This window comes from Argiope bruennichi, chromosome 3, assembly GCF_947563725.1.
Source record: "Argiope bruennichi chromosome 3, qqArgBrue1.1, whole genome shotgun sequence".
NCBI classification, from domain to species: Eukaryota; Metazoa; Arthropoda; class Arachnida; order Araneae; family Araneidae; genus Argiope; species Argiope bruennichi.
This window is the reverse complement of record NC_079153.1, coordinates 70,690,407-70,717,682: the sequence shown is the minus strand read 5'-3', so window position 1 is coordinate 70,717,682 and position 27,276 is coordinate 70,690,407. Positions and strand designations below refer to the sequence as shown.

At 27.6% G+C, this 27,276-nt stretch overlaps 2 protein-coding genes across 5 annotated transcripts in view; one reads left to right on the top strand and one right to left on the bottom strand.

The window, feature by feature from the left end:
• Positions 1 to 27,276, top strand: part of LOC129963197 (elongation of very long chain fatty acids protein 7-like) — a 96,067-nt gene that overhangs the window by 61,796 nt on the left and 6,995 nt on the right. For 2 of the 4 annotated variants that reach the window (XM_056077373.1, XM_056077371.1), the window contains exons 3-6: positions 21,307 to 21,390; positions 23,139 to 23,329; positions 26,031 to 26,114; positions 26,736 to 26,792. In XM_056077373.1, coding sequence (XP_055933348.1) covers positions 21,315 to 21,390; positions 23,139 to 23,329; positions 26,031 to 26,114; positions 26,736 to 26,792 — 408 coding nt within the window. In that variant the 5' untranslated portion in view covers positions 21,307 to 21,314. Of the gene's footprint in view, positions 1 to 1,257; positions 1,393 to 5,774; positions 5,922 to 21,306; positions 21,391 to 23,138; positions 23,330 to 26,030; positions 26,115 to 26,735; positions 26,793 to 27,276 lie in introns of those variants that run through there. The other 2 variants (XM_056077370.1, XM_056077374.1) reach the window with 2 other exon arrangements.
• On the bottom strand, positions 1,203 to 18,061 carry LOC129963198 (apolipoprotein D-like). The gene is made up of 6 exons (XM_056077375.1): positions 17,923 to 18,061; positions 15,232 to 15,366; positions 7,406 to 7,545; positions 5,536 to 5,618; positions 2,726 to 2,830; positions 1,203 to 1,375 (listed from the first exon to the last, which is right to left on the bottom strand). Exons 2-6 carry the CDS (start codon positions 15,349 to 15,351, stop codon positions 1,239 to 1,241), a joined length of 585 nt encoding a protein of 194 aa, XP_055933350.1. The 5' UTR covers positions 15,352 to 15,366; positions 17,923 to 18,061; the 3' UTR covers positions 1,203 to 1,238.

Sequence of the window (27,276 nt, the reverse complement as noted above, 5' to 3'; positions counted from 1 at the left end):
CTGTTGTCGATAATTCAGAACTTGAAAAATGAGTTATTCCATGTTAACTATAATTTACGAAAGACGAATGTAATGAGTGAAATAAAAAACAACTTTTCACCATCTTCATCTTCCATCAAAATTGCTCCATTTTTCTTATTAAAGAAATTTTCCATTGCGATCGCCTGTTCTTGCCTACTTTTGTAAAATTATCAGAGAGGGAAAAAGATTAAAGCAAAAACTTTTTTGTAGCTATAAAAATCATTGAAAACTTTGTTTTCAATTGCAATAAAATATTTTAAAAAATTACTATTAAATTCACGAAGGAAATACTTTAAGCACATAAAATTATAAATGTCCTTCAAACTCTTCTTTAAAAATTTTTTATAATTTAAACGCAGGAAAACTTGGTTTAAAATAAGGTGTCCTTTTATTCACTATAAAATTTCTTCTTACATTTTGAATTAATTTTACCTTCAGTTTAGGCGCAATAAAATGATATATAAATAAACATTATGCATAGAAAGAATGAAGTCTAAAGCAAGCTATTGAATCGTAATGGGTTTATTAAATCTAGGTACTAAGAAAGCTCTTTATTTTACAACTAAACATTCTTATAAAGTTTAATAAGAATTTTTAATAGCCTTGTATAGAAAATCCTTCAAAATAATGGTATGGATACTAAAGATCATTATAAATTACTTATGATTAAAAAATATACAGCTAGTAAAATAAATTACTTCATGTACAGCACAAAAACAACCGAATAACCATTTTTCTTTCATTTACAGGATGTAAAAGTTCACAGAATGCAAATTATAGTTTTAAGTAGCCATTTATGAAATTATTTCCAACTTCTTTTTATAATACAAGTTTTTACTTATTCTTATATAAAGATAGCAGTAATTTCAATCATTTAAAAAGTTTTCAAAAGTTAAGAGGCTATTTTTATTTATTATGTTTAAAAAGCTTTCATGTCGTTCAGTTTTTCATACGTCAGGATTAACTCTTACATAATGAGATTTAAAGCAACAATTCTGTAGAAAAACCACATTAACTGGATTTTACAAAAGTTTTTAAGTACTTCTTTTTAAGGAAACATTATGGAAATTGGTTCTTTTTCAAACCCTTGCGTTTAAAGTTTCAGTACTCTTTCATTGTTTGAAGGCAGTGCCATTTGTTTAAAAAACAAATTATTATATTTCTAGTTATAGAAAGGAAAGGCCATGGCATAATATTCTTTATTTTTTAAAACCAATTTAGTCACAGTTTTCCTGATTTACTTTCCTGAGTAGTTTTCTGGATTTAATATCTTTCATCTCATCCAGTTTTGCGTGAATATTATTCGATATTTCTTCTGACAAGGTTCTCTCTCGAGACAGTATCCACAGATTTTCTGAAATGTTGAGAAAAGTAAGTGTGTTATAATCATTATTCATGTTAATTAATTTTGCTTTTAAATTTAAAAATATAATTTATTTTCATTTCATTGTAGAATAAAATATTGCCTCAAAAAATGATTTTATTTTAAAAACTATATTCGTTTCGAAATTTGCATAGCCTGGTAACTTGCAAGAAAGGAGATACATGAATTTCAGTTAGACTTTTCATTTTGTTTTGATATTAGGTGAAATTCTATGCAACAAGCATTCGGTATAAAATAATTTGGACATCGTTCACTCGAATATCTTTTGAAAAAAAACTTTTAACCGTTATGATATTTTTTTCGAATATACACATTTTTAAATTAATATGCACGGTGTTTAATTGAAATAACTGAAAATCATTGAATATATTTATGTTACGCACATTGCATTTTTTAATATTTTTATAAAAGCATTATCATTAAAATAGAGCTTTTCTTAATCTTGAAATTACGTATAAGAAAAAGGAGTGTGTTCCTAATATATAATCCAAGATGGCATAGTTCGGATACCCCAAGGTAGCTAATATCATTTTGTACTGCTATGAAATTATAGATACTCTCAAATAAAATCTATTTTCTTGATAGTTTGACATCAACAAGACTTCCAATTCTATACTGAAGATGAAGAATTTCTATCATCGTTTTTGTGAACTTCTAGAAATAATATTTTAAAGTAATTTGATTTACTTATACAATTGTTAATTAAATTAGGTTTGTTTCCCCTGACACTAAACTTATTCCCCTGGAATACTGGCTTTCTTGTCCGTTAAATTAGTAAAATTGAGTGATTTTATTTAAATTTCCTCCTTTGTTATTTGATGAATCTCAAAAATATAAATTTAATAGTATTTCTACGCGTACAAATTGAAAAATATATGTACCAAGAAATTTTTTCTGAAGTGGAAATCTTATTTAGGGGTGAATAATCAAAGCATGTAGTTTTTTTATTTTAACACTGGTGAAAATACACAGTTGAATGATTTGATGCACGAGGAAGTTATTTGAATTTTATCATAAAAATCAAAGATATTCTTATAGATTGTGTATCAAATTTAATTAAAAAAATTAAAATTAGAAGATATAAAACAGATGTGATTAAGTAAGTGAATATTTGAGTTCAAGTCAGTTTTCAAATCATTTTCTTATAAGATTAAATTTTCAATTACTGAAAAGCAATAAACTTTTGTTTGGTTTCTAATTAACAGTGTTAAAAGAGAGTATGTCAAATTTAATCAAGATTGGAGAAAAACTGTATAATTTAATTAAAAAAATACAAACAAACAATTATACATTGATACTGTAATAAGTTTTACTATTTACCTGTGCGAGCATATTTGAAAGTCAGCCAAATGTGATTACATGCCCAAATGACAGCATAGTTGTCATAATCAGTATCAAGTATCCAATAGCCGGTCTTGAGGCTCACTGAAAAAATTTAATTCATGTTGAGTTATACTGTTATACTTGTATGCTGAGAATACAGAATAATATTATTAATATTAGCTATAACACTTTTAATTTATTGCTTTAATATTTGATAACTACGCTCTCCAACCAATATTAGATAATCGATTAAAAGACGTTGCTGAATTACTATACCTAAAAATACCCTCTGAATTATGCCTTTTCTTAGGTGATGATTACCTAATAATCAATCAATTGCCAATTAAAAATTGTTATTTAAGGGCTAATAAACCAAAGAGTTAAAAAAATTCAATAAATAATTAGTATTTATAATTAATAAATATCATTTCTTTTAATTTGTCGACATAAAAGATTGTACCGCAATTTATAAAATTTTAAACATTTCTTCTTCGCATTTCTTAAACATTTTAAACATATAATTTTTTTAATCATTCCTTGGCATATTAACTATGCAATATATGAAATAATTATACAGCGAATTTTACGAAATATTTATAAGATAGATAAAGAAATGAAGTAATTTGATTGATGTTTTAATTGATGGGATTCAAAGAAAGAAATTAATTTAATTTTGCTTTAATGAAAGGTTTCATCTATATAAGGATCAATTCTACTTTAAAATAATTTACTTTTTCACTTATTGATTTGCTTTCTCTCTTACTTTTGTAATGTTCTATTCATATTCTATTTAATATATAACAACTCTGAGGAGGCCGCTTAAATGAATTGCGTTTAACAAAAAATCTTATTTATGAATGACATTAATTAACATGTACATCAAAAATCATAAACAAGTTTTAAAATATCTTAAAAAAATACAAATTGTATGTTGAACTAAAAAATATTTTTAATTATAAATTGAATTAATAAGATGCTGATACCTAGATATTCGAAATGGATAATCATTTAATTCAAATTTTCCTTTATTGGTTAGGAATTTCAATAGAAAACAACATAAAATTTTAATAACCGTTTCATTCCTTTTATTACGAATAAGACTTGTTTTTCTCATATAATGATTGAATTACTTATTTGGCAATTGGAAAAACATATCTCGTGCTTTAAAAGTATCTTTACCAGCATTACATAATGTTCCAAGAGCATAATAGCGCTTAATATCGCGTAATAACTTCCTTTATTTCTTTTATTTGAGACACTCATTATAAGTTGATAGGGAAGATATACATTCCTTCCAGATGACAGCAAGAATATATCATTTCTTCACCAGAAGCTATCTTCTCTAACGGACATATTTTTATTTATTGTTGTTCTATTACTGATTTCATCGACTTCTCCTAATTATAATAAATTATTCTTTTTGTAATGTTTTCAAACTGGTATATAATGGCAATTTTCCGTCTAAAAACCAGAGAGGGAAAATAAAAGATATTGTTTTTGTTTTTAAGAGCATTGAAATACTGTTTCAAATTTCAAAATTTATTTTAAAAGTGAAGATAAAGAATTTATTGTTATTGAAAAATTCTCTACAAATCCTTGATATGTATTTCAAATCGATTATTATTTTTTATTTTGATATCTCTGTGATAATGAATATATACTCAAAAATATAGTTTTGTATTCGATGATAAATATATATCGAATATAAATGAAGATGAATATTTACTTTTCATATGAATATATACTCGAAAGTAACCAGAATTCTATTTCATGCATATATCGGAATTCCTATTTTTATTTTGTCTTAGAAGCATTTGTTAATCTATATTTTGAATTTTAATTTCTGTTTTTTTTATGCATTTGTTTGAATTTGTAAATATTTCTATTCTAGTAAATATTCTAGCATCACAACAAAAATAAAATTCTTCATCCTAAATTTCGACATCTTGGAAGAGAGTTCCTTAAATGCAATTATTTTTATAAATTCTTAATTTTTTAAAGCCCTTCGTCATGAGAGCATCGAATGAATGCACTCAAACTTAATTCAAAGACACTATAATTTAATGTAAAAATTGCACATTAGTCTCAGACACCTCAAGTATTCAATATTTTATAGAATCTCAATTGAATAAAGTGGAAAACGTACTTCCGAAAGGGTGAATGTTTCGTAATTTGATAAAAAAGAAAAAGAAATGGTTATAAACTAAGTGTTAATGCAAAAAATGACCTAAAACTAATATTGAAACTTATACCTAATTAGATCTCAAAATATAAAGGAATACGTATTATTCACTTATCAAATTGTTGCGATTTTCCTGTAATTTTCTCTCCAAATATTATAACAACTTCACAAGAATTAGTTATTAATGATAGTAATAATTCCATGCCGCATATTTTTATTGATGAATTTATTTTTGCACACTCTTTTTTATTGTAAAAGGTATTGTTTCATATATGTATAAAGATAAGTATTAGAAACATGGTTAAAAAAATAAAAGTATGTAATAATTTTCCACCATTGGACACACTTGTAATTGAAATCCAAAGAACACTTATGGATTTTAATCTCATGAAACCTGTGCTGAATGTATTATTCAGAATGTTTAACCAAATGGTTTCTGCTATTTTTCTGAATAATGTTTTATCGAACATTCATCATATTTGAAATTCATTACTACTTACTGATGAAGGCAATTTATCTTTCCCAAGACCTTTCACCTCGTCTGACAAGTAGTAATTAAATCATGGAAGTTACTAAATAGTTCATTCAGGTAATAAATAATGAAATTCATTCATTTTTAACTCACAATCGCTTAGTCTGAGACTCCATTTGGCCGGCTCGTTTTTGTCAGGCAGAGTGGCAACAAGACGGACACTCTTGCGAAGTTTCCTGAAAGAAGGAAAAATAAACAGGTTTGTTTTTTGACAAGAGATCGGCCAATTTATCACATTTTTGATGCCTTATTACCTTGTTGGTCAAGGTGGATGAGTGCTGAGATCACTAATTGGGTTAGAGAAATGAAAGTAAAAATCCACCTTGCCAGTCAGTGTCAAACAGATGGAACTGGTCGGATGAAATGTCTCTATTATGATTTTTGTTTATAATACTGCTTAGTAGTTCTATTTTTTTATTGGGCTACATTATCACTGATTGTGGAATATTGGAATTTTATTTTATGGATATATAGAAAAGGTATGATATTATTTCATGATTTAAAGTGCATTATTTTATTATTTATAGCAGGGATATCTTAGTTAAATCGTCAAGAGATTTGATTAAAAAATATAATGACTATTATTTTGCTTTAACATTTTTTTTGTCATGGTTTGTTTCTAACAAGAAATTATCATTTGTACCATTATCAATGATCTATTTAAGAGAAAAATTGTTTTATTTCATTGCATTTATATTTTATCAAATAACATTATTTTCTGCAAGCATGCATACCATCAACCGTGCAGTAAATTTAATTCTTCGGTGGAAAATGTATTTTTAAGATAGCGAGATGCAGGCTTACATATGTTGTGAAACTTTGTTGCAAAGTGGAGCAAAATTTTATTTTATTTAATTTTAATAATTGAAGTAATTGCGAACAGATATTATAAATCTGGTAATATGTATTACCTATTTGAGGTGTTGTGCGAAACATTCAGTAAGATCCACATCTTTTAGGCATATCTTAAATAATATTGACTAAAGAAGAAAAAAAAATTTATAGTAAAGGAAAAACAACTGCGAAAAGCGTAATTATCATTATCATTATCATTATCAATCACTATTCGTCTAAAATTCTAATAAAAAAATTATTATTTTTGGAAGAAGCACCCATAAAATACTTTTATTTTTCTATAGTTTAATATTTCTTTTTCTTTTATTTATTTTATTAGGAAAATTAAGAATAATAAAATATTTAAACCCTATCTATTTTTAATTATTTCGACCGATGATTTGTTTTCTTTGTATTATCCTAACAAATGATTTAAAAAAAGTTTTATGCATTAATTTGGATGTTATGTATTATTTTGGAACTAAAGCAACTATTGTTGTTGCTGTAGGTTGTAAATAAGTGCACATAGGGAATATTTTTGCTATCAATTTTATGATGTTCTTTTTTACAAATCTGGAAATAATGATAATCAAACATTCAATGGAATTCCAGTAAAGAAAAGAAATTCGTGATGAACTTATGCTTTATCTTTTTTTTTTTTTATCAAAATACTGAATTAGTTTTATACATTTAATTGCAGTCTTAAATAAATAGAGGATATTAACATTATGAACTCAATTTAAATTTTGTCTTATAATCGTCAACGAAGTTAGAATATATTTTTATTCTAAAAATACTTTGAATTTTTTCCCCTGAAGTTTTTGAGATTTGCAAAGCGTTTATTCAAAGATCAAAAGTATAAAAAATATATTTAACAACCAATTGTGTTAGCTTTAGAAATATACCAAACTTTCATTTGATTAGAAATAATGTACCTCAAATAAAAAAAAAAATAATATTCATTTGAAGGGGCAAGGAATCATATGATGAAAAGTAGATAATGAAATACCGAATAAAATTTTTTACCAAACTCAATGTAGAACTAGATTTCAAATTCTTTAAAGGAGATAAGGAAAATGCGAAAGAAGCTTCCATTGTTTTTAAAAACTTAGTTGAAATAACGACTTACAACACAGGACTCATGCCTTCATTTATGACTTCAATGGATCCATCTCCATATCCGGCATCAGTGTAGTTGACTGCTACACAAGTGGCACCTAGTTCCAACACAGACATAGTTCTTTCAATTTCGTACCACCTCCCTGAAAACTATGAAAGAAAGAAAAATTTTCAATCAAATAAATTGAATGGTTTGATGATTGTAAAAATACGAGGTTTCAAAGGTATCAATTTGGATGAAATGCATTTTATCATTTAAAAAAAAAACCTTTATTTTAAATTATGCTAGCTAAATACGCATAGAGAATTCTTTGGTTAATTATGCTCGTAAAATAGCGAAATCAATTAGATAAAAGCTCAGGCTACTGACACTGAAGTGTCCGCTAAGATTTTATTTTGTGACATTTTTATAAATAAAGTGTTTGTGAAATTTCTCTCGAATGTGCAGCGGTGGATATCTAAGGAAACTGGAATGAAGCGCGGCTTAAAGGGATTAAAAAGATATTAGTATATTTGCCAAAAAAAGAAATTTCTAAAAAATATAAATGCTATGGATTAAAAGATATTAATATATCAGCGAAATAAAGGAATTTGTAAAAGAAATACAAACAATATGGAATAAAAAATCGTTGGATAACTTTGTCAAGTGCAACTAATCAGATTTCTATCTAATTAATAATGTTCATTTAATTATTATCGAAATTTATAAACACCAAACTTTTTAAATGATACTGTGTACAAACATAAATGTCATCATAATTCTTGTCTTTTCTACTAATGATAAAGAAAAAAAAAGGCATGTGCGTGTGTGTGTATTCATGTGACAGACCTTAGACCTAGAACTATCAAATTTTTAGTACATATGTACTTTGGAGGGTGGGAAAGTGCACATGCGAGAGATTTTTAAAATTTTAAGTAATTCAAAATTAAGGGAAGTTTAGAGATTTTTCTCCCGTAAATGCTGAATATCTTACTAATCAAAAATAAATTTTATATCACTTTAAAATTTTAAAAATAATTTTTTGATGACACTTAACGTGAGTTTTAATAACATTACTGTAGAGTTTATTGTCCATTTTCAATCAATTTTTAAGCTTATTTTAGAATATTATATTTCACTGCTGCTAAGAAATTCAAATAGTTTTCATTGTTGCTTCAAATATTTAATTCGGATTGTTCTTGCACTGATGCCGATGAAAATATGAGAAATGTTTTTTATAAGTAGTTATCTGTTTATGTTTTATAAAATACGCTTTAAAAAAACTATATATTATATTTACTATTAAGATTTGATTTTCAAAAGCAAGTGTTGATAATTTTTTTAAGTTGTGTCTATTTTTATATAAATTTGTCAAAAAATGTTTATATTAGTTAAAAATTACTGTCTTCAGTTCTAATTTTATTTTCAAGTGATCGAAAATTAAAGAGATGCCTAAAACAACGAATATAATGGCGCAAAATGTTTAAAACAAAGGTATTACATGTTTATCAAAATTTGAAATTTAAAAGTATTGAAATTTGTTGAGGAAACCAAGTTACACAAAATATTTATTTAATACTTCATTTAATAATTAGTTCGAGCTGATATCTTACATCTTTGAAATTCTTTAAAAAATACAATGCTAATCGTAGCAAAAAGAACACACGTTTAGAATAAAAAAAAAAAATGAAAGCCGAAAACTCTGAGACCCCCCCCAAAGGTTATGATTGTGACGCCCACATAACAAAAACAGGACGTAGAAACTGTTTTTTTAATTAATTTGTTTCGTAATTTATTAAGAGTTGAAGGGCAAAATCAGGTGAAGGTCATTATCGTCTTTTGATTGAAGGTGTAAGAATTTCCCTTGTAATCAGAAACCGCAATCACAACGGTTGATTGATGCGAATCTGAATAAAAACTAAAAAAAAAGTTTCAATGAGTAATTTTCAATTCTTTACGCATTTCATATGTCAAATATTGACACCAGAATAAAAGCATCTGCTGAAAAATAAAAGGTTTCAAATGCATTACACCATATTTCTTAAAGATTTTAAAAGAAAAAGATTTGACAGAAATAATTTTGAAATTAAATAGTAAGAGGAATAGCAGAATATTTGAATAATTTGCTCTTCAACTTTTTAATGCATATATCATGTTATTTTCAGCTAAAATCATGCCATATTTTTTGACATTAAAATATATAGAGTATATCTGAGAACTGTATTTGTTCATTTAAATTTTAGGTACAATGTTTATTTCTGTATTTTAATATGGATAGTGAAAAACAGGCTATGAAATAATATTATTTTCATTGCAAAAAAAGTATTTTTTATTGTTCTAGGTTAATTTATTTAATTATAGCCTTAAAATTGATCAACAAAACGGTGCAATTAATTTTAAATTGATTTGCAATACTAATGTTACGATCTTTCATACAAGGCTTTTCTCAGTGAAATGTTAAGTAAGATTTGACAATGATTTTTATTTATATTTTTTGATTAACAAACATCTGGCGGTGATTATCATTTTATCTCTATTAATATGCATACCAGCATTAAGAAGTTAATGTCATGCATATTAAATATGTACATAGCGAGAGAAATAAAAAAAATTAGCCCACGACTTTGATTTTTATACATTATATAAACAAAAATATTTGTTTAATTTTAATGCCTACTCTTAGTATTAATACGTTATTTATGAATTTGGAACTTGATAAGAAATGAAATTAGGATTTCTTTTAAAGGCAAGAATAAGAATAATTTACTCTTCCCTAAATGACTGTAACCGAAAATCCGATACTACTCAGAGAAGAAAAAGAATAAGTTATTCTTACCTAAAGCGACTGTATACGCTATTTAAAAATTTGGAGTCTGATAAATAATAAAATTAGGGTTTTCTAAAAGACAAAATAAGAATTATTTATTCTTTTTTAAAGTGAATATAATTAAAATATCTAATGAAGATCAATAATACTGAGACAAGAATAAGAATTAGTTATTCTTTCCTTAAAGCGACTGTCATTGAAATATCTTATGAGGATTCGATTACACTGAAAGAAAGATAGGAAAAAAATTTATGATAAATATTATCCATATAATGTTGAGATGTGTACATTAATACCTCACATAAAAGAATCGAGATTAAAATTAACTTCCCAAATTATGAAGATATTACTAAATGAACGAATCGGAAAATATCGAAAGAAATTTAAAAGAGTGGCCATTGAGCGAATATGTTTAATCAGTCTGATTCTTGTGCCATTATATCAAAATTGACAAACAAACTCACAATAGAGATAGTGTTTTTTTTGTATAATTTATTAACTGTACCCTACCACGTTTTGCTGTAGTCCTATCTGGTTAAATTTAAAAGAAAGCACACATTTTAAATATGTTTAATCACAATGCTTGTGGGTATACTATATTTTTTGTTGCTCTACTGTCTATGGAGATATAGAGATTGTCTGGTTTGCGGACCCTAGAACATTCAACATATAATTGTACATGTGAGAAGCAATCCGTGTCTATATCGAAATTGCACAGCTCTAAAATTAGCCATGATTGGTAATTGCAAAGGCCAATTGAATTGGGAAATGCAGTTTCTTAAATTGAAATGGCATATCAGTTGGAATCATAGGGATATGAGGTGTAAAAACATCTTCATCTTTGAAAGTTGTTGGCAAGATTATTGCTCCTGTTGCTAATTTGTTTTTTTTTTACTCCAAGCTGCGTGTCGTTGCAAATCTTTAGTTATCTAATATTTCATAGCCACAGCATTCGAGGGAATTCAAAAACTTTGTTCGATAATGAATTGCTCTATCTGCTTATACAACAATGTTGGCGGAGTGGTATCTGACTGCCTCACTTTGAATATTAGACTGAATAATATTATTAAGTTCGTAGGCATCTTTGTTCCCGGCCAACAAATTAGATCGTTCACTTAGCCAATCATGATTCTTATAATTGTTTTGAATATTGGGAAAGTTTTTTTCAGTAAATCCTTCTTTCGACCTGATGTGAGAATATCTCAGTTGATCAATTGTCTTACAGCTAGACACTTATATTTGTAGCCAATTTCAACTTTCTTGCATTTCGCCACAAAAACGAAATGAAAAATATAATATTTCAATTCCCTCGAACAAATTCCTATGAAAAGTTCAATTTAACGATATAATTTGAATTAAAATGAAAGTCAATGAACAGCATCAGTTGCATTAAAAATTAGAAAAAAAAAAAAAAAAACGAAACGACAAACAATGAAAAAGAAAGAAAAAAAAACTATATTCAAGACATGAACGCTATGGTAAACGTAAACAGCTCAATTCCAGCGCAATGTTACTCGAAAAAATTATAAATCAAAATCTATGAAAATTCAATTTAACAATGCAATCGGAAACACTAAAATGGAATCGTAACATTGGAAATCTGAAATGTTGAAATGAAATAATAAAATATTTAGTACAGTATATGTCCAAGAGATGGCTCCTTTTTCAAAGAAGCATGCCTTTACCTGTCACAGTTATGATATCTATATAATAGTTTATAAAAACACGCTTATTCGAATGCAATGTTGTGTCAAAGTTTCGAAGCAATCGGTGAAGAACTTTCGGATACTTAAGATTTTGAACAAACGAACGTTTACATTTTTATTTATATAGATTGATCGAATTTCAATTTTTCATCAGTCAAAGTGGATTCAGCACCGAGATTCTAATCTGAAGAATATGGTGTGAAATAAATTGGTACCATATATACTAAAAGCCATGCTGTAAACTGAGCTTTTCATCTTAAACAATTAACTTTTGTGCTCTTACAAAACTCTTTGCCCTAATTTGCTAAGCCCTTCGCAGGTGCTGATGGATCACACTTTATCCTCAAATACGTCTCTTTATTGACGTGTCTCATGGTTAAATTGATTAAATCCTGATGTCACCTTGATATCTGGTTCAAAAAGAGCACGTACCGAGAAAGACAGTTTTCATCAACAACTTCTTCAACAGCTTCTCCGCGTACATGAACGGAATCATAAATGATTCTATGGGCGCGTACACATCGGCTCACGGTCAGATATCAGAAGATAACGAAAACTCATTCAAGACCGCGATTTGTCAATGATTTACTCCGCCTTGGAAGTGGATTGATTAATTAGAAGTTATGATAGGTAGGGATGTAAACAGACATTCCCACTTAATTTATGAACAGAAAATGTACATACATAAATCATGTAGGGATTTGAATCTTTCTACTATTCTTCAGTCAGGTCCTGGAGCATTTTGTTAAGTTGTAAATGTATTTTACATCAATGGTAAGGCGGATTTAAAATTTAAAAATTGTAATCAAAAATATTGATCTGGAGCCTTATTATACTCAGTCAGATTTCAGATGCTTACTTATTGGATTTGTATTATTGAATGAATTATTATTTAGCTTAACTAATCATTTCATTTTGTGGATTAGAAACTGTTTTGAAACTGGATTATCAAATTTTTTCTGGACTTTTTCTTAAAATATATATCATGTATATATATTTCCCTTATTATCTTTATAAACATAACAGAAGTTGTATAAAAAAATTAACTCATATTTTAGAATGTGATCCTCTAACTACTGGAGATTAAACTTTCAGACATTTCTACTCCAATGTTGACATTATTATTGAAATTTCCTAGAATAACGTTTGTAAAATTATACAAATGTTAAATTGAAGTTAAATAGGCAGAAAAAATATTTTTTGCTGTTGAGCATGGGATCTGAAGCTCAAAATTGAGCATTATATAAAGCTCTTTATTAGTGAATTAAGTAAAAGAAAAGGATACATCAAATAAAGAGTAGAAAAAAAGGGTAAAGTGTTGAAAGAATACAAATGCATATCAGCAAAAGTGGGTGCATACCATTTTTCAAAGATTATTTTTTAATATTTTTTTTATTATTTTTTAATTTGTTTAAAACTATGAATTTAAAAAGATTTATGAAAAGGAATCTGAACAACTATATTAAGGCTTGACATATTTATATTAAAATTTTCAACCCGCCCAGACATTATTTAAAAAAAGTTTGTTATTATGGTCTGTTAATACTTTATAATTTTTGATATTTCAAAAACCTCTAGATGTAATAAGGAATTTTTGGTAAAGAGAAACAATATAAGTTTAACAAAGAGAGCTAAGATTCTAGATATTCTTTCTATGCCTAACCATTCCTCTTTATTTATACCGTTGCTCATAAAAGTTTAACTGAAATTTTATTTAATATTTATTCTTATTAAAAAATTGCGAAAGAATAATTTAATCAGAGGAAAAAAAGACATTGTAGTGAGTGACGATAAGATGATCTGCTGTAATGAAAATAAGACCATTACCTAATTATTCTGTCAGTTCAGATTGTTATTACGAAAATTTAGGAGTGAAAAGACTCTAGTTTTTGACCTCATAAGGAAAATGTATTTAATGTTATTATTTCCAGATAAAGTCGACGACCTATAGTTCATTGATAACAATGCACTAGGAATTGTCATTAGATACCTAAGGAAAGTTGATACATTTCATATCTAGTTTCAAAACAACCCAAGATGAGTCTGGAATAATCCTCAAACGTTTCGTCTATTACGATAGATATTTAATCGCTTTTCATGATGAATAACTTTACAATAATAAATTAACGTTTATGACATATTATAATCTAGATAGATATTATGGCAAATTTCAGAGAAATCACAATGAATTTTTGTTAATGATGAATTGTAGAGAGTCCATTATTTTGACACAATAAAATATGTCTTGATGTATTAACTCGGTGCTTTGTTTTCAAAGTAATACTATTTTTTACTAAAATTTTCTAAATAAAAGCATCATGCTATATTAACATCATGGAAATATTATTGCTCATAATGAATATGATCCTGTGCATGAAATAAATTTGTTTGAAATTCACAAACTTTAATCCTTTATGTTAAAGACTGATTGCAAGTCATCAATGCTATCTTACTTTATGCCACTGGAAACTTGGCATTCATTGGCAATATAAAGAATTACTATCTAGTACATTTCAACAATATTTATTTTATATGCACTATCTGTTGCATTAAGCGAAACGACATATATTCAGAGTTATTTTCCTCCAACTTTGGGTAAAATTTATTTTTATTCACTGGTATAGACATATGTAAGGCTTCCAGTAATTTTTGATCAATGTTCATTTAAATGGAGTATTGTAATGTAAAAAAAAATTATCCTAAGATGTCCGAAGAATACATCTATAAAGAGATACAGAAAGATTCTTTTATTTTAATGCCTATATCTCTTAACATCGATTGATATCATTCTGAAAGGATATTCTGGAACAAATTACTGTTGGAGGAGGAACACGAATTTATTCTTTATTTTAGCTTTTTTTAAAAGCAAAGGTTAGCAATTTTAAACTAATATGTTTCGGAGATCTATTCAATACTATAAAAAGCCTGGATAAAAATATTTAAGCTATTGAAATCTTATATTTATTAAATTTATGCAGTTTATAATTTATTTAAGATATGATATTACTTATTTGTTACTTATCAATTATATAAAAAACGTAAATTCACGTTAGATGATCGCAAGGAAAAGATCAAAACCTCAATTTATGATTGGATCAAGGATCTACAATTGCAAAATATTATTTACGTTTATAATTAGTGACATTTATGAATTTCTACTGAAAGAATAATTTAAAACATCCATTTATTATGGTATTTTGAAAACTGATATTATTGTGTAAAGTTTCGTTAAACCTGTCAAGTATTTATTATTTAAAATTAGCTTAAAACTGTTAAGTATTTGACATAAAGGAACTGCTTGAAAATGGATGAAATAAATATACCTTTTCAATATCGAAATTTTCCTTTACATCTGGCGTTGGGCATTTTCCTAGATAAGGAAACTGTCCATATGTGAAGTGTATTTCACTCAAGAAAAAGCAGAAAACGAATGCGGGATTCATAGCTCAGCCGAGTACCTGTAAAATTAAAAAAAAAAACATGTAAATATGACATTTAACATCTAATGAAAAGTTTTATGAATTACCGAATTTAAATTGCACTCCCATAAATATTCATACTAATTTGGGTCAATTTTAAACAGATGAAAATTTAATCAAATTTAATAATTTGTTCTACAATGTAGCTACTCAAAATATTGTTTGTTTTTGTCAATTTCAAATATAATTCTTCAAAATTTATTAAACTTATCAAAATATTTATTACAGCCATTATAAAAACATGCATTATCACGAAATATCTGAACATGTTGATTATTAAGATTCACAGAGCTTCCTCCTTAGTTGGATTCACAAAACCATAGATTCATAAGCCATACTTTACAACATTGAATACGCATTCTTCTCTTCATTTTTTGAAACACGTGTGTTCAGTGAAGAAAAAAAAATGATGAAAGACAGATGATTGACAGAAAGAGACGTAGCTTAAAGTCTTTCAGACTTTTAATTTTTTTATATTTGCTACAAAAATCATATTTTTTAAAACTTTCATCACGATTATGGATAAAAGAATATTGGCACGAAACATTTAATTAAAAAGGAATTTCTAAAATTTTGTTACTTATGTATTAACTTCATGCCGTTGCCTTTTTTACCTACGAAGCAGCTTATTTACGTGCTGTCTTTTATGATGTTGTAACGATTAATCCCTTGCATGCGGTTAATACACAAGTACCACGTTTTCAAGAAGCAATACATACGTATTTTCAAAGTATAATTTACATACATATTTCCATTTACATAATTATATCGACCAAACATTATCTGCAAATAAATTTTTCGACATTATAAATGCCGATGAGAATCAGATTTTCAATGTCAAAATATAAGGTTTATTATTCATTGTTTTATATTATTTTCTTAAAATGATAGTATTCACCCTAGAATTCTTGAACTTAAGTTGAATTCATTTACTAAATTCACATGCAGGCATTTTTTTTTTAAATGTAACTGCTATAGTATTTCAAAGTAAACATAGTTGCCAGCTGCTGTTATATTTTAAAATAATTTAAAATACATGATCTTCTAACCATTTCTGTTTCAATAGGCAGAAAAAGAAAAACATAGCGAGAGAAAATAAATGTCATTATTTCGCTTATTATCTTAAAAAGAAAATTTGTTTATATAAGATTAAAACTTTTTTACTCTGAATGATTTCCGAATTTCAATTTCAAAAGTAGAGAATTTTGTAAATATCTTAACGCTAGGTTGCTAAGTAAATGAAGCATGTAAATTTATAAAAGTAGTTTATGATGTCATCCAGTTCCCTCTTAAATTTACTTACGGAAATAAAAAAAATATTCTTAATTTACATAATTTTAATCATTAATAATTCTTCAAATAATTTTTTATTCTCTTGTTTATAATATAACATCAATAATTTCCCATTTTTTTTATTAACCAGCTGTACAGCGTTAGAGAAATTTTAAAGAAATTTTAATACTATTTGATTTGAATAAATTATAATAATTTGTCACACAATTAAAGCACTTTCTTGTACATGATTAAAGTGAAATGAAACACATTTTTAAATAAGTATCATAAAAAGTGTCCCTAAAATTTAGCCCGATATACTTTTAAATAATGTAGCATAGATAATGCTCGATAAATAAAAAAAAAAAAAAAAAACGAAATGAAATGAAACTAATTTCTATAGTGGAAAAAAATTGCTATTTAAAAAAATAATTTTTCATCAGGAAACACTTGTTTTACTATTATGTAGAATGTTTTAAAATCGCTTGTACAAATTTTCAAAGAGGTAAAAAGCTAAAGACGAATGATAATCACAGATATACGCAACGCTGAGAGATATAGAGAATTTTATGCTATGCTAACATTTGCAGGGAATTACATTTTTATCATTGGTGGGGGATCATTTAATAGGTATATATTTCATGGTTACGAACGGTGTGTTATTAAAAATATTTGCTCTTTTTTCATATGGTTAAATAAGAATTTCCGAGAAGATAGTGATAGGGAAGGCTCTAGAACACATGCAGCATCGTTGTCAAATTGGCAAGTTTTAAACCAACCGTTGTGCTAACCACACCATCTTGGAGTTTTCTAAAAGCAAAAGTTCAGTCATCAACCATAACGGTTGGTGAGAAATTCATCACTCAAATGTGATTTTTTTTATAAAACGAAATAAGAGAAATTTAGAGAAGTAATGATATCTGAAATCATAGAAATTATTATACAAAGTGGGATTCAAATTAAATATTCAGAAATGAAACGTAATCTGAGATAAAATGAACGCCAGGAAGAATAATTATAAAACTGAAAACTATTCAAATATTTTGTTTCAATAAACTCAATTCTGGCAGATATTTGCCAGTGGTACCCTCTTTTCAAATGTAACGAATAAAAATTCCTCAATTCCTAATAAATCAAATGAACCATGCAAATAAAAGAGAAGAAACTGCAAAAATAAAATACTGAGAAATATATTAAAAAGAATTTAATTTATATGCTTATATATTTTTCATAATTTTGAATAATAAATTTTAAATTATTTACCTTTGGACAACGAAACGTCCTTACTCCAAATGATTCCAAACTAGAATTAAATAAAAAGACGAGAAATAGACAGCTGATGAAATCAGTGCCAATAAAAGTCTGTAGGTTCCATCTGTTATTTTATTATCTTAAAATCACAGATGTTGTACTTCACAGGATGTTTTAGTTTCAAGGGTATCAACAGAAAATCCTGATATCAATTTTATTTACCGAAATATTTTTTCGTATATCTGATAATATAAATGAACTGTTTTCAATTTTAACGCTACAAATTCGATATCAGATAATTCCATTGCAGTTATAATTAATTTAAGTGTCATTCCAATTAAGGCCAAGGATGAAGATGAACTGATTTAAAAAAATGTCCTTATATACAATGTTTTTGATATGATAATTTAATTCTCATAGTCTTCCGAAAACATAATAAATTATTTAAAACCCATAGCAATTTAATACTATATGTATAAATTTTTAAAAGTATTTCTCAAAAAATCTGATTTTAACCTGAGAATATTGCTTTTCTCCACGACATGATTATTCTTAAAGAATTTACAGTATCAATCCACATTCGCTAATATATTTATATAATGCAAACAACTTAACTAAAGTATCATTAGGCAAGTTATTTCCACTTATCTAATGATATTTTTGAAAAACAATATATAATGGAATGAGGTTGATTAATGTTGTGTTTGAATGAAAACAAAAACAAAATTAATTCAATAAATTTTACCTTTTCTGTAAAATTAATTCAATCAATTTACACCTGCGATTTTTATCTATTTCCGGTAGCTTATTGAGTTTAATATAGAACGAAACGGCGTCCTGGCATAGGGGAGAGCATCTTCCCTGGGTTCGAGTTCCGGTTCGGACATGGTTGTTCTTCATCTGTTCTATCTATGAGATGTGTGAATGTGCCCCCTTGTAAAAAGGGGTCGTGCAAGCGAATGAGTGATGTGTGAGTAGCAAAATCGTAGTCTTGGTCCTAGTTGGCGCTTCTAAAAACAAGAGACGCTTCCTATCGGCCTAAATCGCTGACTGAGAAACAGTGGACTTGTTCATGGCAAGTGCCACCAGAAACAACAACAATATAGAATAAGATTAGATGTATTGACGGATATGAACTGATAAGTACAGAAGAAAGACATTATCAAAAACATTTCATTGTTTCTTTAATAATTTTTTTCATAAATTTTTTTTTTATTTTGATTATTATATGTATCGCATAATAAATCACATAATTAAAAAAACTCAGCATCTTCAAATAAAATAGTAGTCACAAAATGCGTTTCAAGTGATGAATAGGCATTCATTTTTTTCGAATATCCAGTCGTTTCGCCTTATTTTTAAATTCATGATGGTATTCTTTCCCATGAAAACGATTCATGTTTATTCGTTCCTTTTCTGAACATAAAATTATTTGCGTACAATACCTGTTGCCTATATGAACAACGCAGATCGCTGAAAACCCGCTTTTATCCATTTTCTCTGTATTTGTAAACCATTTTAGAGCAAAAATCTCTCTAAGAATATCGACAATAAATTATTTCAGAGAAAATTAAGAAATTGCACTTTGTTTGCACTTGTTTTCATCATTTTAATCATATTACATTCAATTGTTGACTAGTTGACTTTTGACTTCAGACGGACGAATGCATTTACTGAAAGAAAGAAAAATACAAAAGCAGAGAGTGGCTTATGAGAAGTAATAGAAATGTAATAAATACGATAATGTTAAACTAAGCGCATTTTTGATACATCTTCGCATAACTTATATATCTTCAGTTGAATGCTTTGAAAGTGCAAAACTCAACCAAATCTGATAAATTTTGATTCATACCTGGTTATTTTTATTTAAATAAATTCATCTGATATCGCACAGCTCTTAAGTTACACTCATTTGTCGTAGTCATGTTATATTATAACAACAAGAAAGCCGATATATTATTGATTTTATTATGGAATTCCCTTTTCTGTTTCCGAATATTTTTAATCAGTTGACACTTTCATAAATATTTTCTTTGTTAGTAATTTTTCAAGAAATTCGGAAGGCTTTGTTCAAAAATATTAACTAATGTATGAGTTCGGATATGAATATTGAAATAGTAAAACGGAAACATGTTTTAAAGACTTTTACAACATTTTAGGAAGGTTTATAAAATTCAGTAAAATTTTCATGTCAATAGCATTAAAAACTATAGCTTAGTTAAATCATCAAAATTTTCATGATGACTTTTTTCTTTATTATCTCTTCGTATAATAAAGATAAATATGTATGTATGTAATAAATAAGTATGCAATAAATAAGTGTGTGCATAATATATTTCAAAGCCAGATCTATCAAATTTGGCACATATATACTTTGGAGAGCGGACAATAGCACCTCGGAGCTAGATTTTTTAAACTTTCATTAGCATTTTAATTAATAAAAATTTAGGTTAGATTTTGATGTTTTTTCTTGTGATAATTTCCAAAACTATTCCCACACAAAAAGGATTTTTATACCGTTTAGAAATCTAAAAAAAAAAAAAAAAATAATAATAATTTTCAAAGATTCGATTTAGTTGCTATAAGATTCTTTACTCTAAATTTAAATGCATATTTAAATAAATTTCACAATGATGCTTTTATTGTCACGAATGAAATTGAAATCATTTTCATTATTTCAGCAAATATTATATCGCGGTATTTTGTTTTAATGTTGAAAGTTAAATAAAGATTCCACTTAATATTTTTGCTATTTAAATGACGAATAAAAAAGTGAACTCACAATACAGCTAAATTTAGAAGACAGATGTACAGGACATTTACGTTTAATATAAAGCTGTTATAACATAACAGCATTATTTTATGGGACTTATCTTTATCAGAAAGGCTCATATACAAAATGAACAGATTATAAAACAATCAAAATAAACGGCTTTAATGTCTATTAATTTTATGAAATTATGTCTAAGTTATCTAATTGAAATTAAATGTAAACGTATCTCTGGCGTACCAGCTGGTAGCGAAAGATATCTATTTTCCAAAATAAAACTGCATTTATGGCTCATTCATAAACATTCTATTCTATTCCTTTTTATGCAGACTATGAAAAAAATGCAATATAAAACAACATAGTTACGATAAAATACTACAAGGGATTGCGGAAAGTACAAAACCCATTTGATATCGCATATCATTTGCTGTCTTCTAAGGTATAACGAAAATTTTATTTATATATCTCATTCTTGCTGAAATTTGACATATCGAATAACTCATCGAAATTATTTTAAGGTCTATAGAAAATACATTTTTTTTGTATATTGTTACGATATTTTTATTTTTTCATAGAATGGTTAAGATTCCAAGTAATATTAACAATAAATACTTTCTTATTTTCAGGTATTTAAATGAACAGTAGTTCTGCTGAATTCATATCAACAATGACCATCGTACAGTTAATGAAAGAAACTCTGGAATCCGGAGGCAAGTGATTTTTCATTTATTCAAATTATATAAAATGTTTATTTATTCACATTGATCAAATATAGCCTACATTCTAAAGTGAAAGTTTTTAAAAATAATTCGATATTTATTTCAGAAATCAGAGGAAGCAGTCTCCACAAAACTTTCTCGTATAATCTCTAATAAACTTGTCCTGCCAGAGAACGACTTACATGGTGATGGTGTACAATAGTTTCGAAATATTAACTTTTGGCATGAATTTAGCAACTATAATTAATATATCGTGCCATCTTTGGCGAATTATTTGGCGATTAATCCCCAGCATGCGTTAAAAACATCCAAAAATCGAATTTGTGTTTTAGTCCCTTTTTCCCAACCAATTGAAACATAAATTTGATACAAAACTTCACTTGTAGTCAAGAAATTCTATACCAAATTTGATACATTAAAGTCACTGCATTTTTGAACTATCGCGTTTACTTGTTTCTGAAAGTACATATTGACAGGGAGTTAATCTGGAGTTGAATTTGTTTCAAAATTCATAGGTTTCTACAATACAAATGTTAAATATGTATATCGAATTTCATCCCTCTGGCTTTCTTCGTTTTGTTGTTATCGCGTTAACTTATGCTCGAAAAGCCGGACTTCCTCTGAATACATTTTAATCAGAATTTGATAGGAATCTACAAATTTGGAGTAAAGACCATATACCAAATTTCAACCGTCTAGCTCAAAGCGTTTTTGAGTTATCTTTGTCACAGACAACAAGACAGACATGACGGCGTCTTGCCATAGGGGTAGCGCGTCTTCCACGTGATCTGAGCGTCCTGGGTTCGAGTCCCGGTTTGGGCATGGTTGTTCTTCCGTTGTTCTATCTGTGAGATGTGTGAATGTGCCCTCTTGTAAAAAGGGGTTGTGCAAGCGAGTGAGTGATGCGTGAGTAGCGAAGTCGTACTCTTTGTCCTAGTTGGCGCTACTGTAAAAACAAGAGATGCTCCCCCACCGCCTTAAAATTGCTGTCTTCGTAACAGCGGGCTTGTCCATGGCAAGTGCCATAAGAAACAACAAAAGACAGACATTTTCCAAAAATATGTTTTTCGAACACATGGAATTCTAAAACGTGAAGATTTATGAAAATCTCAAGTTCGAATTTTTTTATGATTACTATACTTTCTTTATACTATTTATCGAAGAAGTAAAAAGAACATTCAAAATTTGCTATTATTATAAGATCGAAATTTACATTTATGAATGAGGTTTTATACGATACAATTTATTTATCTCATCATATTTAAAACAGTGGTTAAATAATTTAATCAATTATGATCAAATGTATTTTATTTTTAAAGTAAACATTACGTAAAACCCCTTTATCTCGTACTTGATTTAGGTTTATCATTCTAATTAGGTTGTCAACTATAATTTATGGTCAGAGACAAGATAATAACATGCATCTCTTTTTTAGTACGCATTTTTGACATACAGACTGGATTTTTAATGCAGAAATATAAAACGATTGACCCGTTATTTGTGAGACATTTTATTTCATGGAAGTATAAATATTTAAAGTTCGATAAATTTGCAAGTTTTGTTTAGGAGTCACACTTTGTGATAATTTAGGAAAACATAAACTGATATTTATAAATCCCCAGAATTCGTATCATAAATTAGGATTAAAAAATCGCAAACAACTGTTTTATGAGTTTTAAATTGACATTATTTCATATTCTGAAATAAAATTATTCACCCCCTTTCTATTTTCTCTTTAGATCCAATCATCCGGTCCTGGTTTCTGGTTGATAGTTACTATCTGCCTTTTCTGTGCAGTCTTATGTATGTGTTCACCGTCAAAAGGCTGTTACCTTCATTCATGGAAAACAGAAAGCCTTTCGACCTCCGATATGTCATGATTGCTTACAATTTCCTTATAGTGCTAACTTATGTATCTTGTCTATTATTGGTATGTATTTTCTGTGCTTTATCCATATTATATATTCTGGCATTTAAAAAAATAAATCTAATAATCTAAAATAAGTTCTATTATTAATTTATGAAATAAATTAGTACTAGAATTTCATATTTCAAAAAGGGAAAACAGAAAGACTTTCTATCTCCGATATGTCATTATTATTTATAATTTCTTTACAGTGCTAACTTATGCATCTTGTCTACTATTGATATGTCATTGTGCTTTATCCATATCATATACACTTCTTAAAAATAGCTAAATAATAATGATAATAAATCTAATAATCTAAAGTGAGAAATTCTATTATTAATTTATAAAATAAATAAGTTGTAGAATTTATTATTTCAAAAATGATTAAACATAATAAAATCTAATAGTTTGAAGAGAAATAGTTAAGAAAATAAAAATAAAGAAACAGAAATATTTATTGGCAACATCATTTGAAAATAAAACATCTGAAAAAAATTCCAAACGCTGTACGTACTTTATTTCTTTTGCTATACAAATTTCAGCTTAACCTTGGAAGCGACATCATGAAGGTTTCTTTTTGTCTTTCTTTTACCTTTAAAAATAAACATAATCAATTTCTCAAGTGGTATTTTATTCTCAACAATATATTGTAATGTCTAATACAATAAATTTCTACTTAACGAGCTTTTCTTAAAATTTCAAACTAATTTTAATGGTTGCATGAAATTAATCATTTTAATTCCCTTTAACGAATTATAATATCAAAAAGAGTTCCGTTCGTTAAATTTTTTTAAATGTTTTTGTGAAATTTGAACATAAAATGTGGAGAAATAATGATATATTTAGAGGGATATTATTTTAATTGTTAAATATATAGGGTTGGTGTATAATTATCAGGCATTTTTAAATGATATTATCAGGCGTTCTTGAACACTATTTATTGTGAAAAAAGGAAACATAAAAATTCAAAGGTAACATTTTTAAATGATTAATCTGGAGCAAAAGTCACCATCTACTTCCATAACTGCTTCCCATTTGCTTGAAAGACGATTCCATGGGCAAAGAATTCAAGGAGATCCTTCAGAAATGGACCATGCTCGTTTTGTTGAAGCAATTCGGACACTTTCGGCTTTATTGTTGTCGCTGAATTCGGCGAAGGGGGGGGGACCAATCCAGATGATTTTATAAATTTCCAAGCTTTTTGAGGCGACCAACGATGGTTGAATGGTTCACATTGAAGTTCTCGGCTAGCATTCGAGTTGTCTAAACTTCGTCCCCTTCCACGGCTGCCCAAAGTGCCTGATCATCGAAATCCGCTGATCGATCTCTTCCTGGCTTATCTTCCAAGCTAGTATCATGGATACTAGCTTGGAACGGGCAAGCCATTCTCAGCATCGACTTTCGGTGCTTGTGCCTCACCGAAAAGTTCATTGGGATAGTGAAATGACTGCGCTGGCTTCCATCCTTTCTCAAAGTGGTGAGCATAATATAATGAATATGAATGTGATTATTGACACATACTTTTATAACTTAAAAATAGAAGAATATTTTTATTCATAAATTTATGAAATGTTATAAATTTTTATTAAAGTATAGCAAGTTAAAGAAACGCCTGATAATTATGTACTGAAAATGGAACTATGCAAGAAATGATGAAACACGTTTACATGGAATACGGCTCAGATATGGTTTTGTGTAGAAAAACATCACTAAATATCTTCTTTTTAATCATTCAGAATTTCTGTGTTTCTGTCGTGTATTCAGAAGCCTTGAATAAGATTTCATTAGAAGGGAATTTAAACGATTTTTTAGAATAAAAGTTTTTAGATCTTATGGCTACTTAGTAATTCAAATATTTTGCAAATGAAGAAAAAATTAATTGAAAGGAGAAATGCCCCAACATTTCTGTTATTAAATAAGTAAATCGTAAAGTAATAAAAAATAAAATATTTCAGCTTCTTGCAGGAAATTATTACAGTAAAAAATGGAGGTGATAAAACATCAAATGATAAACCAAATGAAAACTGAATTTTTAAAATCAACTTTTCGGGATTTATTTAAGAATAAAACTATTAACATTTTCTATCAACTTCTTGAGGAGAAAGAATTAAGAAATTATTTATAATTTGGTTGCAATGGATATTAATTTCTAGTTTCAAAGCTACATGCTGGATGGTAAGAGGTTGAATTTTTGAATTTTAAATCTAGTTAGATAATGCTCTGTTTTCTTGACCTTCCAAATATCTGCACCATTATAGAGACGGATATTCATAGGAATCTCAGCTTCAAACACGCGATCCCCGGTTTTGGGATTCTGTCACTAGACCAACACAGTTTCAGATGACCTGCAAAAGTTATTGATTTTCCTCTTTTGATGTTCAAACATCTACATCAGGAAAGAATAAATATTCTCAGATTTAAAAAAGGTGGATATTTGATGGAACCGGGTCTGAAAACTGGGATCCTCCAATTCCGGAATTCTTTCACCAAACCACAGCAAAAATTTATACTTCCGTTTTTCCTTTAAAATGTGTACAATTTTATGTATAATTTTAGTTAAAGTGTCAAAAAGTTTTGAAATATATATATATATATATATATATATATATATATATATATATATATATATATATATATATATATATAAGGGAGTATTTATACTTTTTTTTTTGGTTTCAGTTTGCAGTACTTAAATTTTTTTAAACATTGTTTTTTATTTCAGTTATGTTATTATTTTTTGACAACTGATGCTTACAAAGGAATTTGTTCTCCGACAGTAGTTTCATTTGGCCATTACACTTACTGGGTAAGTCATCCTCAAAATAAAGTGTCTAAGTTAAATTATTTAATTTATTATTACTTATTTATTTCCACTGTTTATAAATTCATTGTTAATTATTTATTTCAACTGTTGAAATTAAACTTTTATGGTATGGAAAAACTCATTGAAAGGAATAAGTGGAAACAGGAAATTTATATTTATGTCAGCAGGTATAGTAGACATAAAACTCTTAGCAACATATAACTCTTTTATGGTATAATAAAAACTGTTATTGATCTTTTTTAATGTTTACTGTATAACTGAGTAAATCAAAGATATGTACGAATTATTAAATATTTATTATAATAAAATGTGACTTTAATTAAGAAAGAAAATTTAAAAAAAAATGAAAATAAAATAATATTTTTGAAGTGCATTTATTGGAAATTTACACGGATTTTTTAGTTCTTATTTTAAATTAATTTTGTCGTTTTATACAATATTAAACTCAGTTTTTGCATAAGTTGATAGCAAGACTAGCAGAAAATATTTTGAAACTATTATAAATTTTTATTATTGATAATGAGTTTTCCCTCTTTAATCTTTGAAGAATTCATGTATTCCATTATTTATTCTTTTAAGTGATTGTTAACTTTATTTTTACAGGCAACTACTGCTGGTTGGGTAATATACCTCTTAAAATATGTGGAATATGCCGATACGGTACGTAATACAAATAATAATTAATTATTGTATATCTATGTAAGCATTATTTTATGTGAAGCAGGATGCAGTTTTGAAGACAGTGAAGAGACTTTCGATTTCGTGACGCCGTTTTATTTCATTTTGAAGAAGCAGGCATCCTGTACAAGCGATGAGCACACACACAACACAAAGCGACACAGAGAGGAATGAGGAAAAAAAGCTCTTGGACATGTTATCCCTAGTATTATATAACCTGAGAAATTGATAGGGAAAATATTTCTTCATAGTGCTAATATATAATGAGATTTCGATAGGGATTTTTGCTATACGCGTCGACGAGGTAAGGGAAAACACAAGGATCTTTCAAAAAAAAATTTGTCTCGTCAGCGGTATTTTGTCCCTTAACGCGGAGTGTGGGAAAGTTAAGCTTTTAGCCTATTTAGCACTTTTACATAGCTTCCCCTGAATTAATTAAGTAGAGAAGGTGGAATTGGATCACGAA